We start from the raw sequence: 17,686 nt of genomic DNA, 5'->3' as shown, positions 1-17,686 counted from the left end.
TATTGCTGCCATGATGCACTTCCTTGCTCTTGCTCTGCAATCCAAAAGTGAGTCAGGGAATTATGATAATAGAGAAAAGTCGAATGGTGGTGGATGCTCAGTTTGGGAGGAGCCCAGATTCCAGTGAATGAGTCTCCAAACGGAAGATGTACCGGATGATGATCTGTGCAACTCACCTCCATACTTCTCTAGGGAGGGTGGAACCTGAGGTACGAAGTTCTAAACTGAGTTTGGGTGGTCATTTCCTTTTGTCCCACTTTCTCCCAAGGGCCCAAGGGCTCAGGCCAGCTGTGGCCCCAAGAAGAAGAAGAAGAGAGGTATTGCTTCCATGTTTCTTAAGTTTCTGTGGCTGGAGCTGAGCCAGAGATTCTGGGAAGCTCTGAATCTTCTAAGAGGGAACAGATGAAAGAGAGTGGAAGGGGAGGAGCCTACGATTAAACAGACCGTTTCTTTTCATTTCCTCTTTTGGACTCCAGAATTTGGCTGTATTTTTGGTAGGAGAGAAGCTGTGTGCTGTTGGAGCCCGCTTGCTCCAGAGGTGATGGGAATCCCTTTGCTCTTACCTGTCCTTGCCACTGAGAGTCACGGAGCTGACCGCAAGCCCTCACAGACTTTGGGCCATATGCTGCTGTGGATCACTGTGCTCTTCCTGGGTGAGTCAAGGCCCCGAGGAGGGAGGCAGGAGCAGGGATACCTGGGTTGGGGCTGATCTTGGCCGGGGGTAAGGGTAGCATAAGAAGCATGTTGGGGAAGTTAGGAGTATGGAGACAGTATATTCCGGATCTGACAGCCCCATCGGCTTTAGTAAATCAAAGTTGGCAGAATGTTTTAGACACTTACTCAGTTTTGCTGGCGCCCAGCCCCTGATCTTTTGCCACCTCCCACATCACAACCTGCTCTGGGGAAAGTCTAATGATCCAACCTGAGTGACAGGTATGTGGGCAGAATATCTCCCTTTGAGTTTGTTTCACACGGGACCAAGCCTGAGGCAAGAGGACCAGTGCTGCCTTAGACAAGGGATGGACAGGAGCTCTAACATGCATATGGGGATGGTGGCAGTGGACCGTCTCTGTGCTGCCATAACCACTTCCTGTAGTGGAAGCCTAATTTCTTGCATATAAGAAATTCCTCCGGGCAGAACCCAGAGGACCTGGGCAATGTTGGAATTGTCAGCTGTGGGACCAGAGAAATCGTGCACGGTTCCTTTCACTGCACAGACCGTGGTGGCTGGAGGTGTCTTGGCTCTGATCAGTGAGAAAGCCATCGTTTCAAGCCAAGACAGACACGTCTTTTCTGATGAGGACCTTGGCTGTGGGCCAGGGGACAGGAACTAATAGTGCCGGATAGTTGGAAGAAGCTGGGCAAAGTGCACTGGGGGATCCCTGCTGCCAAGCCTTTCCTCCAGTTGTGCTCCTGGGGCTCCACCCTCACCTCTCAGAGGAGGGCACACAGCCACTCCTCCAAGTCACGTTCCCTGACTGATAGCAGGGCCAGCTCTGGGAGCCCTCACCCCTCACTGCTGAACGATGGAAGCCTACAGGAGGCAGGGGTAAGGAAGGGAGAGCAGCGCTCCGTGAAAGTAGGAGTGTAAAGTGAGCACTGAACTACCTCGTTTTTCCCATGGGCAGGCTCAGCCCTCGAAAGGTGACATCTTCACCAGTTTCATTAACAGCACTCCCAACGTGCTGGGTGTCTGAGCAAGAACTCTCAGAAAGACTTTTGGTGTTTTCTTCCATTTGCCTTTTGCTGAATTGCAAGGATCTACATCTACTCTGTCTTTTCGGAACCTCCAGTTTAGGTTTGGATCACTTGATGACTCAGACTCAATTTTACAACACCCCTTGATTGTGCCTCAGTTGCTCCCATCCCTGCTCCCTGGATCCCTGGTGCAGGCTAAGGCCATGGCATCTCCAAGTACAGTATGACTGAGTCACTGCACTTTATAGTTGCATTTCAACTTCAGTGTTAGTCCATTGCTTACCGAAAAAGCTCCAGTTCTACCCTCCTAGGGTTCCTCACTGCACCCCAAATGCTGATTCCTCTATAGGCCAACTGTGTATACTGCACTTTGTTTTCAACACTTTTGCTGATTCTTCAACTGATTTTGTTTAAACCTGTTCTGAGTTCTATGTACCAGGTGCTCTTTTACAATCTGGGAACTTTTCTGTGAACTCAGTAACAGTTTTCCTGACCTGAAATACAAGGTCTTTCCCCTTTCACAATGAATATAGCATGTGTGATAGAGTTAATTTCCACTACTATTTGTTGAATGTGGAATGAAGATCTGACTTCTGGATTCTCTCTTCTTCCTTTAACTCTTTCTTGTTTTATTTCTTCATCCTCCTCTTTCTCACCCACTGTTCCAATCCACTGTCCCCTTTCCCAATCCTACACACTCAGATTTATGGTTATCATTATCAGGCCAGTAAATCTTCAAATCTACTTGTCTTGCTCACTTCTAAATAATTTCATATTTCTTCCTCCTGCTTGGATACCTCCAAATAAATTTGCCAACTTAGAAACAAATTATATTCAAAATCCAACTTTTCATCTTCACTTTACAAATGTTCTTATCCATCTAAGATTTATATTTGCATGAGCATAGTCACCTCTTTCCTGGTCATGCACTTGTATCACCTCCATATTTCAATCAGTGCCAACTTCTTTCAGTTCTGCCTTTTAAGACTTTTTTTTTTTTTTTTTGGGCACTGAGGATCCAACTTGGGTCCTTCTGCTTGAAAGGCAGGCAGCGGAACCACTGAGCTAAATTGCTAGCCCATTTTTTTCAAGATTTTTTTTTTTCTTTTAGTTCTACCTTTTAAATTTCTCTCACTTCAGCATCCTCTTCACTTCTTCCTGCCATCACAATTGGCCAAGTAAATGGTCAATCACCAAGGAACTGACCAAGAAAATGAGGATTGCAGGTGCATTTGATGGAGAAAAAGAAGGGCCAGGAAGGTTAGAGGAGTTTGCAATGAGGTGATGCTCATCAAATCCAAATTAGATAGGGGCAGGGGTAAAGGCAAACATGAGCTAAAGGCTAGAGAGGGAGGGACAAAAGCTTTGGGATTTTTTTTTTTCAGCACTAGGAATTGGATCCAAGACCTTTACATCCTCATGTATTTAATTTTTGTTTTGTTTTGTTTTGAGACAGAGTCTTACTAGGTTACTAAGCTGCCCAGGCTGGACACCAGTTTGCAATCCTCCTGCCTCAGCCTCCCAGTGTGCTTGGATTATAGACGTGCACCACCATGCTCTGCTCAGCTTTGGGATTCTTGATGATGTGAAAGCTGATTATGAAATCTATACTTGAGAAGACAGAAGGAAAGAAAAGGAGATTGTAACTGGAGCATGAAATGTTTGATTTTCTGCCAGGCGTTCCTGCAATCTGAGCACTCAGAAGACTGAGGCAGGAGGACTGATGTGTGTTCAAGGCCAGCCTGGGCTACATAGTGAGTTCAAGGTCACCCTGAACTACGTAGTGATGCCCTGTTGGCAGGGGGTTGATTTTGTGAGTTTGATGTTGATATGCTTTCTGTGGATGATGAGGTCTTTGGTGTAAGATGGGAAAGGGCGGTTAAAATGTGGGAAAGGAAGAGATGAATACATCAAGCATGACGCTGGAAAGACAAGTCATGCACATGTATTCTGGATAATTGCAACCATCTCTTTCCTAACAAGTCTCTTTGACAGTTCCCCTTTCCAATTAATATGATGTGATGCTTTCAGCTACACTTTGAACATTCTAACTTCCCACTGAGCACTGAACTAAAGATTAACCTTTAAAGATTACCTTGTATTTATTTAAAATTTGCCATGGGTCAGGCAGCACACTAATAGCCTTACTACTTCTTTTAGCACTTGCTTCAATTCTGTGAAGCAGGTACTGCAGTCATTATTTCCATTTGCAACCGAGGGAACTAAAACAGAGAAAAATGATCTGTGCAGGTCACTTGATGGGGATGGAGTCAATATTTAAACTCGTCCGTGTTCTCACCCTCTGTCATATCCTTTAGTGTTAGGACTTTCCTTTTTGGTCTTTTCTTTCACTTTTGGAAGCACTGTCATGGAGACCCCCAAATCGAGCAGAAGATGGGCTGCAACTCCCTGGGAATGCTGACAGAGTACTATGCATTGGTCACGTGGGTTCCCTCTTTGCTCTCTGTCAGAACCCTGTCACTCCTCGGAGGTCCCTGAGGAATACCACCTCTCCGTGAGGTTCCCCTCCTTACCAACCCCAAACCCCGCCAAACACAGAGCCTAGGACCTTTCCTTCCTCTGAACCCCCTTAGCTTTTTATCCATACTCCTCCAGTGCCACTAGGAACATCTCTTTTATAATAAATTATGCACGTTCTTATCGCCACCATTAGAATGTGGAGCTGCAAGACTGTAGGAAGTCAATGCAGGTTTGTTGATAAACTCTGGATTGCCAAAGGATATAGTCCAGTTCTCTAAACCCCAGGCCACAGTGCCCCCCCAACCCTTGCTTCTGCTTAAATTTCTTTCCCTACTTTGTCCCTGAAAATATACACCTATTTGGAACTTCTTGACTTTCTCTCAGTCCAAATATAAGAGAAAACCCCTACTAATTACGGACAATATACAAACCCATCCTCATGCACACACGCACACATACACACACCGAGGGCTCTCATTCATGTGAAGATGCTGCTTTGATTTTTCACTCAGTGTTGGTGCCTGCAAACCTCCACTCTTCCACTCAGCTTTCCTAACCCTTCATGTCCTGTGCTTTGCCTCCACCTGGGACACCCTTCTCCTCACTCTGTGTCATTCCGCCTGTCCCCACATGAAGCCACAGAGCTGTTGTCTTTTTGCATTCTCCTCCTCTTCTCAGATTTGCCTAATAGCAAAAATCTAGCAGACCTGAGTATTAAGCAATACGGATGTAAAATAAATCACCGGGTAGCCAAACATTAGGATAGAGTGCAGTCATTAAAGATGACAACAGGTCCGGGGATTTAGCTCACTGGTGCCGCTGCCTGCCTCACAAGTGCAAGGACCCGAGTTCAATCCCCGGTACCAAAAATAAATAAATAAATACGACAATGCAGCTGGGCATGGTGGAGCAGGCCTGTAATTCCAGCACTCTGGGAGGTTGAGGCAGGATGATCACAAATTCCAGACCAACCTGGTCTACTTAACAACCTAGTGAGACCCTGTCTCAAAATAAAAAATTAAACAGAGCCTGGACATAGGTCAGTGCAGTTCAATCCCCAGTACCAACACTCAATAAATCAATCAAGTAGAAACACTTTAGTCTGCTAGAACTGGTATCGTTCAGTGAAAAATCAGGTTACAGAACACTTTTTAGAGTATAATGTGATATATATATGTCAGATTATATATAATCTGTATGTAAACATCATATATACCTACATATCTATATCTGTATCTCTCCATCCCAGAGGGAAAATCTGGCAAGATGAATGACAAGGCAGTAAATTTTTGTTATGTATATTTTCTATTCTTCCACAATGATCACAGATTACAAATTATGTACAGATCTGTGCTTGTTTAATCCTTATCCCTTCTCCTCAAAAGAACAAATTCTGCTCTCTGGGTAGAGTCTGGCAAAAGTCATTTACATATGTAATTTCCAACAGACAACTTTCCAGAGGCATTTTAATCAGTCAAAAGTTTTAAACCAAATGAAATACCAAACCCAGGAGGAAGAATGTTTTATATCATTTTATTTCATTTTCTTCTGTTATTGGGGAAGGAGTTCTCAGAACTTTTGAAAATGTGCCTCATCGGGGCAGCCTGGGGACGGGCAACGGCTGGGCAGTGGGTGAGGGGGCGCTGGACTGGACGGGCTGGTCTAGGGCAGAGGCAGGCCCCTCATGATCCTTGCTTTCTTTCTTACAGCTCCTGTTGCCGGGACATCTGGTAAGGACCTCATGTAGCTCCTTTCCCTTCTCCCAGTGCCCTCCCTGGAGTGTTCTGAGGGACCCAAGCTCTGCAACAGGTCAGGGTCAGGAAAGGGTCACCGCTTCCAGAAGATGCCCTGTCCACCTTCCCTCCCAGGCATATAGGTGGTGGACAGTCATGGTCCACAGGGGCTTCAGCCCTTCTGGTTCTGTCGTGGGGACATGATATAAGCATTGTCATGGAAAGTGAGAATTCTGTCCTCTTTTTCAACTGCCTTCCACTCTCTAAATAAATAAAATCAAGAACTTTGAAAAGTTGATCTTAAATAAGTAGAATAGTAATTACCAGAGCTTGGGAAGGGTAGGGGAGGATGGAAAGAGGATTTTTAATGGGAACAGGAGTACAGCTGGACAGGAGGAAAACTTCTAATCTTCTGTAGCACAGGAGGATAATTATAGTAGACAATATTAATGGTGCATTTCCAAATTGCTAGTAGAGAGAATTTTTTCTTTTTTAATCGGCATTGAATAATTATATTCATTTTGAGGAGTGAATATACCTATAGTATTCTCTTCTATCCCCTTAGTAGAGACAATTTTGAATGATCTCAAACAAATAAATGACAAACATTTGTAGCGACAGATATGATCTGATTATTACACATTATATACATGTGTTAAAGAATTACATGTACCATGTAAATATGTACAGATATTATGTATGAATATTTTTTAAAATTTCGCTAGGAAAAAAATGAGGGCTTCCTCTCCAAGTAACACACAAGCACATGCAAAGTCACATGAGCTGTGTAGACTGTTGCATGTGTTGACGAATCCTCCACTTTGCATGGAACCGAGGGTTCAAGTCCTGTCCCCTCGACAGACAGCCTTGTCCTCAGGCTTTTGCTTGCAGCACGGTGGCTGGAGCTTTGCCAGGCACTTCTTTGTGTGGTCTTCCCCCTCTCCCAGGGCTGACCCTCTCCTTTTTCTCCCACTCCATCCTCTGAGGCCACAGAGGACTGGCCACCCTGACCTCCTTTCTAGGGGATAAAGAATGATACCAGGTCAGAACAGAAACCCGATATCTGACTCTCAGGCCTGGCTTCTCCAAAAGATGCCCCCACTTGTCTTCAGCCAGCTCTGGAGAGGGTTTACAACTAGAGTCCAAATGCCTCAGTTTACAAGGCAGGAAAGTGAGTCCCAAAAGAGAGAGAGAGAGAGAGACATATTATTTGTAGGGGGTTTCCCTGCTGCTCTCCCCTCATTTTCCCTCTTGTCCCCTCCTGCGGAGGGTCATTCCGGCCCCCTGAGAGTGTCCCTGGCCTCTGTGGTTGCCTTCAGCTGCAGAAGCCCTCTCCGCCTGGTTCCACTCTTGTTGCCCGCGGTATGAACACATTTGTTTGTCTGAGTTTTAAGGCCTGCTGAGACTCCCGGGGTTCCCCTTCCTCCTGCTGTCTCCTCTCTCCGCATCTCCACAGATCTCCCAAAGGCTGTGGTGAGACTCGAGCCGCCATGGATCCAGGTGCTCCGGGGAGACAACGTGACACTGACCTGTGAGGGGGCCCGCGGGCCTGGGAACCACTCCACCCAGTGGGTCCACAGCGGGAGCCCCATCCCCGCCCAGGTCCAGCCCAGCTACAGGTTCACCGCGGAAACGAATAACAGTGGAGAGTACCGGTGCCAGAAGGGCGGGACCAGCCTTAGCGACCCTGTGCTTCTGAACGTGATTTCGGGTCAGTAGAGGACAGGGGGGCTGGGAGGACCAGGAGAGGGCAACCTGCTGACGCGGCGGATGTTGGCAGGAAAGGGGGCTGGCCTGATTTCTGGGAATCATCACTCTGACTTGCTTGAAGTAATTTTTGCTCACTCATTTCCCTTTTTACCCACTCTTTGGCTTCATGTATGTGCATGGGGGTGCAATTCCTAAGAAATTCTTCGGCGTGTATGAGTAAGTTGTTTTTGCCTTAGTTCTGATTAAGCAAGAGGGTTCCAAGGCCACAGACAGGCAACTGATTGTGATAGAAGCAGAAGGAGGTTCATACTTCATAAAGGCCCTTTCATTTTTAAGCTGAGAATAATGGCATGTTTGTGCATTGGGAGGCTGAGGCAGGAGGGTTGCAAATCTGATTTTAGCCTGGGCAATTTAGCAATTCAGCAAGATCCTGTCTCAGAATGAAAATGAAAAGGTTGGGGATATAGTTCAGTGTGAAGGTCCTAGGTTCATTACCCCCCGCAAAAAAAAACCCCAACCACAAACACAACTGAATAGTCCCGAACCTAGAAGTAACCACCTGCATAAACATAATCCATTTATTGAATCCTTCAGTCAAAGTGTCCTCATCTATTCAGCACAGTTACTAAAGCCTCTCTTACGGGGCTCTGGGGAGAGCTGACCCTTCCCTAATCTCCAGGCCCCTCTCCATCCAAGGTCTTTCTCCATTTTTCTCTCTCACCAGGATATGGGCAACTTGAAGGGAAAGTTGGGTCCTATCCATCTCTGCATTTCTCACCTCTGGAGCAGGGAAAGGCCCTAGTACGTGTTTGCCAAACAAATCAATGATTTTGCAAAGCTCCTGGCAGAAAGTAGGTTGTCCATGAGGAAAAGCTGTCATCTGACTGTGATGGCAAATGTTACTGTTACTCTTCACTTGCGTCTCAAATTTTCCTCAAAAGTGCACAGCATTCGCATGACTCACCTGTGACGTTGCTGCCTTCAGACAGAATCCCTGCTGCCCAGAAGCTTCCTGCTTATTCATATTCATCAGTAAACCAACATCTTTTGGAGATTCAAGATCTTCTACAATCCCCAAAATATATGTCTCTGCTTGGTCCTCTCCACCTCTATCTCCTCAGTCACACTGAGACTCAGCCCCAAGGAAGAGACTATCTCAGGGTCTCTTGCATGTTTCCTAACAGGATGAGGATGCAGCTACCTTCTCCCAGGAAAGGAAGGAGAAGATGAGCATATCCCAAACAACCACTGTATGCCAGGAACTTTTGTAGAACCATGGGGTCATCGTGCCCGTTTGCAAAGATGAGGACACTAAGGCCCAGATGGTTAAATTACTTACCCAAGATTATAGAACTCATAGAAGAATGGGGCCAGAATTAGAGATCAAGAGTATCTGATGCCAAACTTAGGCTCTTCCCTCTGCTCATCATGTTCCACTAGCTGGGTTAGTTTGGGTCTCAGAGTTGAGTGAAGATCGCCTAGATCTTGTGCTTCTCATGTCTTGCAGACTGGCTGCTGCTCCAGACCCCACAACTGGTGTTCCAGGAGGGAGAAGTCATCACGCTGCGGTGCCACAGCTGGCGCGACAGGCCTTTGGCAAAGGTCACATTCTACCACAACGGAGTAGCCAAGAAATTTTCCAATTTCAATAGTAGTTTCTTTATCCCACAAGCAAACCACAATCACAATGGTGATTACCACTGCACAGGACATATAGGAAAGACACCCCACAAATCACAGCCTGTGACCATCAATGTCCAAGGTATGGGATCTCTGTCAAGATGTAGGGACAAGACAAGAGGTAATGGGCAAGGGCAAAGGACCTGTAGGCCTGTATGGAGATCTGAGCAATGCCACACAGCACCGGGGCCAACAAGAAACTTTGTGGAAGCTTTGCCCAGTATCGTTCCATGGGCAGGAGTAGGGGCCAGAGCTCACAGTCCTCCATCCCAGGGCATAGGGGAGAAGGTTGTGACCTCATTCTGTGTACAGCAGTGAAACAGAGCAGCCTTATTGGCCCACAGCTTCCCTAATGTCATGGACAGTCCTGAGTGCTGAGGATGCCTTGCTTCTTCCCCTCTCTCATGGTACGGCCATTTACTCCTGGGGCCTGGTGAGTTCGGAATAGGAGTGAAGCCGCCCACTAGAGCATCTTCAGGCCCACCACCCACTGCCCCAGAGGGCCATTTCTCTGCTCCTGCACACTCCCCTGCGTACCTTTACTCCGGTGGTGGAGCACCTTGTTCTGGGAGAGGCACAGGTCCAGCCATAGAAAGCTTGTGCAGGGGGAAGTGTTACACCTGTAGGTGACCCAGACACAGAACAGCCTGAGCTGATACGGACTGTGGCACAACACTGGAGCGGGGATGGGACAGGACAGGAACAGTACTTATTGCCTGTCTCAAATCTCTCTTCCCCAGAGTCCAAGTCAAGTGACTCTTCATCCGTGGTGATAATTGTGGCTGTAGTCATTGGGATTTTTACAGTGGCTGTTATTGCAGCTGTAGCAGCCATGATCTACCTCAGGAGAAAGCAGACCTCAGGTAAGTGTCTCTCTTTGGTCCTTCTTTTTATCAACTCTTCCTTCTCCGAGGCCCTAAGTCTAGATATTACCAGGCTAGAGAATTCTTAGTATTCAGCTAGAGCTCCATCTTTAATCACTCATTCATTTATTATTCATTTATTCAACAAGGCTTGAACAAAGAGTCAAGCACAGTGGTACGCACTGGGGGTGATATCAAGATAAAGAAACCAGGTCCCAGGGCTGGGGATTTAGCTCCGCGGTTCGGTGGCCTGCCTTGCAAGAGCAAGGACCTGAGTTCAATCCCTGGTACCCGCCCCCCAAAAAAAGAAACCCGGTCCCTTCTCTCAGGGAGCTCTCGGCATTATAACATTTGCCTTGCTGATAATGGACAGTACATAAATCTAAGCTGTTGCCATTACAGAGGAGGTGATGTTTGTTTGGGAAGCAGGTAGCTATGCAAAGAGGGCTGAAAGAGCGTTCAGGTCATGGAACATGAGGAATAGCACGGAAGGCACGGAAGTGAGGAATGAAAGCATAACACTACTAATACCTCACAAAGCATTTACTGCTGGTTCATGGGGGGGGCTCAGTTGCTGATGATAAGTAAATATTGAGACACTGACGCACTCAGAGAAAGAGGTCTGTTTCAAAAGGCAGAGGAAACCTAAGAAAGATGGAATGGTAGCCTTCCTGATACCATAGGGTTACTTGACTTTTGTCTTCTGGGACCTGTCTTTCACAGGCCAGAGTGTTTTCTGGGCAGGGTAGCTGGGGATCTGGGAGGAGAGGAGGCGTCTGTGTGAGGGAAGGGCCTCTGTTGCTTCTAACTCAATCCTACCCTGATCTTTGGTGGTCGTGAGAATTCAGGCCCCACCCCATAATCCTACTAACCTCCTGTGTGCCCCTCCCAGCTCTCCCAGGAAACCCTGAGCACAGGGAAATGGGAGAGACCATTCCCAAGGAAGTAGGTGAGTACAGTGTTCTCTCTGGGGACTCAGTGATGTGCTGTCCAGGGCTGCCAGATGGATCGGAACCAGCAAGAAGTGGCTTGTGTGTGTTTGGCTGGAGCGTGCGAGAGGGAGGGGGAAAGGGGAGGTGGATAGGGCTCAAGTTGCTTGGTCAGTTCTGAGTCTAACTCCTGGGCCTAAGGATCTTTCTGTGGAGATTTGGCAGATTTGTCAATAGACAGAGGTCTGAAGTTATAAGAAGACCAATAGGGTTAAGGACATAGGAGTTCAAGAGAACAGGGAAAGGAGTTGTTGGAACAACTCCTAGATTTGTTGAGGAATCTGACCTTGTGCGGTGATAGGTTCAGCATGGTAAGAACCAACTCTTAGTAGAAAATTAGGAAGAGATTTGCTCTTGAGAAAATTCTGAGGCACTAGGGCCACTAGTGGGTTTTGTTTTGTGGGTAAAGCGTGGTTCTGATGCCCGTCCACGTCAGTTTATTAGATATTGGCCTGGTTCTGCCACCATCATACAATAAAATCTTACCATGTTCAGTCACCTTAGTGGGGAAGGAAGTAGGTTGACCTAGAGCACTGATGGCCAAACTGCACCCCGAAACCCACTTATTTATCTCAAATTGCCAACACTACAATTAAACCTGAATATTTAGGTTTTAATTTAGAAAAAAAAAAACAAACTCGTACATTAACATTTTTTGTCTTAAAAGAAAAACACAAAAATGTGTGCCATAGGTTCGCCACCCCTGATAGGTGACCTTTGAGCCCGAATGGGGAAGCCAGTGACCATCCAATCCCCATATGAGTTGGGGGCGTGTAAGAAGAGCAGGAGAATTCCAGATCATTTCCTAACTGTTGTCAAACTCAGAGCACAAAGGAAATTGGAGCTTTCTCTGGGGGCTTCCATGACAGTGGGATCAGTCAGGAAAAAGAGGCCCTTTGACAATTTCACCTCAGATGGCTGGAGTATGACTCAGAGCAAAGCCAACAGATTTGAGAGCTTGAGCAAACTATATCTCCTCTAGCTGTGCTTTGAACAGGCTCCGAGTGTCTCTTGGCCAGGCCACGCGGGGAGGCATCAAACCAGATCTAATAAAAAATCCAAGCACATCTGGATAGTAAATTTACAACCTTGTCATTTGGTTTTGCCTACATTGGCATAAACACATTTCTCTGGAATTGATGGTTTCCCGAAAGACATAGTAAGTCATTGAAGAATGTCTTAGAAGGGAGATTCCAAGCATGATCTGTTGCAGAGTTTGGAACATGGCAAATAGTCTCTTTGTGTCCAGGAGATGAGGGAAGAGATTGTCTCAGACTCCTCCCTGCCTTCCCAGGAAATGTTGATTCACAGACATTGAAGCTGCTTTTCATACTGGCAAAGTGATTTATGGCAAAAACATGAGGAAACTTGATGTTTTGGGTATTTATCAGAGAAGGTTTCTCTCCCTTCCCTTCTCTTCTCCTTCCTCCCTCCCCCCCTTCCTCTCTGCCTTTCTTCCTTGTCTTTTCTCTTTTCTTTCCTTTCACCTTACTTTCTTTGTGTGTGTGTGTATGTGTTTGTGTGCGCGTGTGTTTTGTTTTTTTGAGACAGGGTCTCACTATGTAGTGAAGACTGACCCGTAATTCGCTGTGTAGCCCAGGCTGGTCTTGAACTCACAGCAATCCTCCTGTCTCAGCCTCCCGAGTGCTGGGATTACAGGCCTGCGCCATGACGCCCAGCTCACCTTCCTTTCTCTCTTCTTCCCTCTTGTCTCTTTCTCCTCCCTCTTTCTCTCCCTCCCTGTCTCTCTCTCCCTCTCTCTCTCTCTCTCTCCCTCTCTCTCTCTCTCTCTCCTTTCCTCCCTCCCTCCCTCCTTTCTTTCTTTCTCTTTCTGATACCATGAAGTACCTGATCCTTCACACTTCCAACCAAGATGCACTGCATTTGGCCAATGTGGAAGTGGAAGTTACTCTTCCCTCCGTGAAACCTGTGGCCAGCAAAGAATCTGGACTTCATTGCTGATAATGAACACTCCTCACCTCTTCTCCAATCCCTGAGATCCCCAAAGCTGCCTGGTTTGCTTCTAGGAAAGCTCATTAATCTTAAAAGAATGTGACACAAATCACTGACTCCCTTTGCCACCATGGCCAGCAGGGTGGGAGAGTCTGGGACAGCTCCAGAGTGCGTGAATGAGGCCGCATTGACCTGGCGCTTGGCCTGCAGGCCTGAGTTGGGGGTCAGCAACCCTTGCTTCAGGCCTGGTGTGAACTTTGGCTTTGCAGCTGCAGCAGTAGCACAGTGCGCCCTCTGTTCCAGCAGTGCCAGGGCTGATCTCTTCTTTTTGCCTACAGCCAATCTCTCTGATCCTGAGGAAGCTGCTAAAGCTGAGGTGAGTGATCTCAGACATCTCCTGTCCTCTCTGCATCCTTCTCCCCTGCTGTTTGTCTTTCCCGTGACCTTTTCATAGGTGCCTCACATATTTCTGCTCTCTCTAGGCTGAGAATACAATCACCTATTCACTTCTCAAGCACCCAGAAGCTCAGGAGGATGGAACAGAGCCTGATTATCAGAACCACATTTAACCTCCATTATCTGGCCTTAGAATTTAGGGAAGAAAATCAGAGAATCTAGGATCTGCTATCTCCTGGTCTGAATTTCCCTCAGAGATGTAGAGAGGATGCTGCAGTTCCTAAGAGGGAGCAGCATTCTTCCAGAGTTCTGTTTGTGAGTCCTGAAGTTCTCTTCCCTGATGCTAACCAAAATGTGGCTTCTGATGGCTGACTGATTCCGTGCCTCAGCACTTCCCAACATCAAAACTCTACACAGCCCCACAGCCAATGTAATAAAACTACTGTTTTTAAGAGATTTTAACAACATGGGACCCACTTCTACTATGGGTAACGCGAACAATTGCATAAGTATATATGATTTCAGAAATGATAAAATCAACTAACATAGACCAACATATTAAAAGTGATTGTTTCAGGGTGATAGAATTATCTGTGGGGTTTGTTCTCTTATTTTTCTATAAAGATCATGCACTGCATTTATAATAAAATATTACGAAAACAACATTCTATTTACCTATTTAAGGCTGTATTCATTGTCTTATAGAATGAGTTCTCTGGGGTCTCTTTCTCTTTGGTGATAAGAATCTAGGGAAGATGGATGAATAGGATTTGGGGAGAGGAGAGATGGGGATTTGGATTATAGGATGAGAGCCCCATTTCTTTTTTAATTTTTTTTTGAGAGCCCCATTTCTTAAAACTGAATTTTTTTCTTCCAGTGCACTTGTATGCTTGTTTCCATGTCTTCTTCCATTTTCTCCTATGGCAAACAAAGCAATCACTTTATTTTGCAACACAAGTTCTTAGGAAGTCAAACCTCAAATGAGCCCTCACTGGAGAATGCTGACTCCCTGCTCCACTATTTACTCCCATGGTAGTTTCTAGAAGGTTGGACCTCAGAGAAGCCATCCCTGGCAGGTTCCTAACATGACTGCGGTATCCCTGGGATCTGGTGAGTGTCCTTGAAAATACTTTATTTTCTGGTCATTATCACAATATCATTGTGAAGCATTCTTCTTGCATTTAGGATTTTTTCAGCTTCCTTTGTTGGATAGTTACCTTAGTTACTTTCTCTGCTGGGACAAAATAAATGACACCCACAAGTTAAAGAAGGAAATATTTATTTTAGCTCACAGTTTGTACAGGTTTCAGTTCCTAGCTGTCTGGCTCCGAGGCAGAGTAGAACAGCACAGGGGCAGGCAGAGGAGAAACAGTCCATGGCTTGGCAAGCAGGAAGCAGCTAGAAGGATGGAGCTCTTTTGCCCTTTTATCCCATCCAGGCTAAAAGCTAAAAGGTTGGTACCATCCACACCCAGGGTAGGCCTTCCTGTTATCCACACCCAGAGCTCTGCTAAATCAATCAGTGGACTTACTTGGTTATCACACACCCTTAATCTATATTCACGCACTCTAGATCCAGCCACCTCTGAAAAGCTCCACATATGAATGCCTGAGGCCTTGGGGGGACAGCTAAATACAAACTACAACAGTAGTAGCCATAGATTTCTAAGATGCTCACTGTCTGTGGTCTCACAATCAAATTTTGCTTTAGAATTTAGAGAGCTTTAAATTATTAACCATTACAAATTCTCCTTTTCGGTATGTATATTAATACATATATATTTCTCATACTGAGGATTGAACTTGGGACCATGCGCTCACATATTAATACATATGTGGGATCATATTTTATATATGATTGTGCAGTTAGCTTATTTTATTTAAGAGTCTATTGTGGAGCTCTTTCCAAGGAAGTATTTTCTTTTTAAGGATTATGTAGTATTCCATAGGGCAAACACTATGTCATATGTTATTTAAAATTTTAAATGTTTCAAATTTCTCATTATATTCCACAATGGACAAAATCTTCAGATGATATTTTGGCCACATGTGTGGATATTTCTGCAATTAAATACCTAGAGAAGAATTGGTCAAAGAATATTCTTATATTGTCATTTATAGGCTCTCTCAAATATATTAGGTTTCCTACTTCCTGACACCCTTGTCAATATAGGGCATTCTTAGTTTTTGGATTTTTTTTTTTGTTTTTTGGTACTGGGGCCTGAACTCAGGTCCTTGAGCTTATGAAGCAGGTGATGGAAAAACGGAGCTAAATCTCCAGCCCAACTTTTGCCAATTTATTATGATGAGGTGTGTTAATATTCTCTACCCATCATTAATTTCCTTTTATTTAGGAACAGAGCCTTACATTGGCACAATAGCTGTACCTGCACCCTCAGCCCATATGAGTAGGTGGTTAACCCTTATCTCTGATTCCTGAAGAGAACACACGGCCCATTTGGGCCAAGCAGTTTCCCTGGGGAAAATCTTGCTAAGACTGAAGTCAGGTGAAGTTCATTCATCTCAGTGGCACTACTCAGATGAGATGAACTTCCTACCTCCCTGAATTTGCACTATTTTTTGTAGTTTCTGAGATGGGCTCATTTATATCGTGGCTGGAAAAGCTTTGTCTCTGTTTCAGTGACATTCCTGAGGCCAGGCTTTACACTAATTCCAGTCTTGCAGTGGGATTTATGTCTGAAACTTGACAGGTGATCCCCCAGGATCAGTTTCTCTACCAGTAGTTTTTTTTCAAAGAGCCCAATGGGTTAAATAGGCTGGGTTGCGTACATGGCCAGGGTGAATACAACCCCCGCTGGGAACTTCTGCTTTGAGCCTGTAAACAAGATTCCTGGCATGGAGCTTAGTGTTTCAATCAAGACTTGAAATACAAAGAGTCACGTGACAATAAGGACCCTGGGGAGTTTCAGCAACTCTCTCCCCTACTGCCATTACTATGTTTTTCGTTCTTCCATGATATCTATCATTATATGTAACTATCATGTATTTTTTGCTCAAATATTTATAGTAATATATACTAAAATAGAAAGTCAATGAGGCCAGACTATTTGCCTAATTTATTGGTGTGTTACAGGGACTAGAACGATGCAGTAACTTTTTGTTGAATGATTCAATGAATGAAAGTTTTCATTTATAATTTCTGGGTTATATAATAGGCCTACATGTTATCATTTGAAGCCCCCCAAAATGTGTGGCAAACGTAATTACCAGTGCAGCAATGTTGAGAGGTAGCACCTAATGAGAAGTGATTAGATTTTGAGGGTCTTTATAAAAGGATGAGTTTGGCCCCCTTCTGATCCTCTCCCACCCTCTTTTTATCCTTTGGCCATGGGATAAGGAGGTCCTCACCAGATGTTGGCCCCTTGATCTTAGACGTCCCAGTCTGCCGAAGATGAATGGATAAATTATATCTGATAACTATAAATCTGTGATAATTTATAATAGCAGCACAAAGAAAGCTTTCTTCACCTTAAGAGTTCAAAAAGGTAGCACTTGTAACCTTTCCTTGAAATTTTATTGAATTTACCCAGAACTCTTGAATGCTCTAAAAATATCTTAAAATAAAGGCTAGAGATAGTTATTCAGTGGCTGACCACTTGCCTACCATACATGAACCCCTGGGTTCAATCCCCACTATTGAAAAACAACTAATTTATTTAATACAAGTGGAATTTATTTTTAGATTTTGTATAAGGTAAGGACCAAACACAGTTTTTTCCATATGGAAGTTAATTATCCTAATATCACTTATGGAAAAAGTCAATTATTTGAAATGCTATCTTTATCATTTTAAATTCTCAAATATAGGACTATTTTTGGCCTCTTTTCTGTTACATTGTTCAATTTGTCTTTCTGGATCAATAGCACATTTTTATCTATTGTAACTTTAGAGTGTACTTTTCTATATAGAAATTCAAGTTTTCTCTCTTTTTTTGTCTCATAATTTTGCCTGCTACCATTTTGCTTCTCTTCCAGATGGAATTTTTTGTTTGTTTGTTTTTTTGAGACAGGGTCTCACTATGTAGTTGAGGCTGACCTGGAACTCAATATGTAGCCCAGGCTGGTCTCGAACTCACAGCGATCCTCCTGCCTCAGCCTCCTGAGTGTTGGGATTACAGTCGTGTGCCACCATGCCCAGCTTAGAGGAGAAGAGAAAGCCTCTT

General features: G+C 45.0%; 1 protein-coding gene across 3 annotated transcripts; it reads left to right on the top strand.

Annotated features, from left to right (window-relative positions):
- The first annotated feature begins 447 nt into the window (after nucleotides 1–447).
- Nucleotides 448–13,822, top strand: Fcgr2b (Fc fragment of IgG receptor IIb). Of its 3 annotated transcripts, XM_010617069.3 has the most exons (8): nucleotides 448–653; nucleotides 5,889–5,909; nucleotides 7,369–7,623; nucleotides 9,130–9,384; nucleotides 10,043–10,165; nucleotides 11,058–11,114; nucleotides 13,446–13,483; nucleotides 13,590–13,822. In XM_010617069.3, the coding sequence occupies exons 1-8, from the start codon at nucleotides 542–544 to the stop codon at nucleotides 13,674–13,676; spliced, it is 948 nt and encodes a 315-aa protein (XP_010615371.1). In that variant the 5' UTR covers nucleotides 448–541; the 3' UTR covers nucleotides 13,677–13,822. The 3 variants fall into 3 exon arrangements, with proteins under 3 accessions (XP_010615371.1, XP_019062050.1, XP_010615378.1); XM_019206505.2 differs by lacking the exon at nucleotides 11,058–11,114 and having other exon boundaries at nucleotides 13,377–13,483; XM_010617076.3 differs by lacking the exon at nucleotides 11,058–11,114 and having other exon boundaries at nucleotides 450–653.
- Nucleotides 13,823–17,686: the final 3,864 nt, after the last annotated feature.

The sequence above is a fragment of the Fukomys damarensis genome, unplaced genomic scaffold (assembly GCF_012274545.1).
Source record: "Fukomys damarensis isolate Sample0158 unplaced genomic scaffold, DMR_v1.0_HiC HiC_scaffold_19, whole genome shotgun sequence".
NCBI classification, from domain to species: domain Eukaryota; kingdom Metazoa; phylum Chordata; class Mammalia; order Rodentia; family Bathyergidae; genus Fukomys; species Fukomys damarensis.
This window is presented reverse-complemented; position numbering and strand designations above follow the sequence as displayed.

Excerpts from the sequence above, each read along its gene's own strand:
- Fcgr2b (XM_019206505.2), top strand. The coding sequence starts at position 542 with ATGGGAATCCCTTTGCTCTTACCTGTCCTTGCCACTGAGAGTCACGGA. Across the intron at positions 654-5,888 it reads GATCACTGTGCTCTTCCTGG|CTCCTGTTGCCGGGACATCT; the intron begins GTGAGTCAAGGC and ends TCTTTCTTACAG. Across the intron at positions 13,484-13,589 it reads AGGAAGCTGCTAAAGCTGAG|GCTGAGAATACAATCACCTA; the intron begins GTGAGTGATCTC and ends TGCTCTCTCTAG.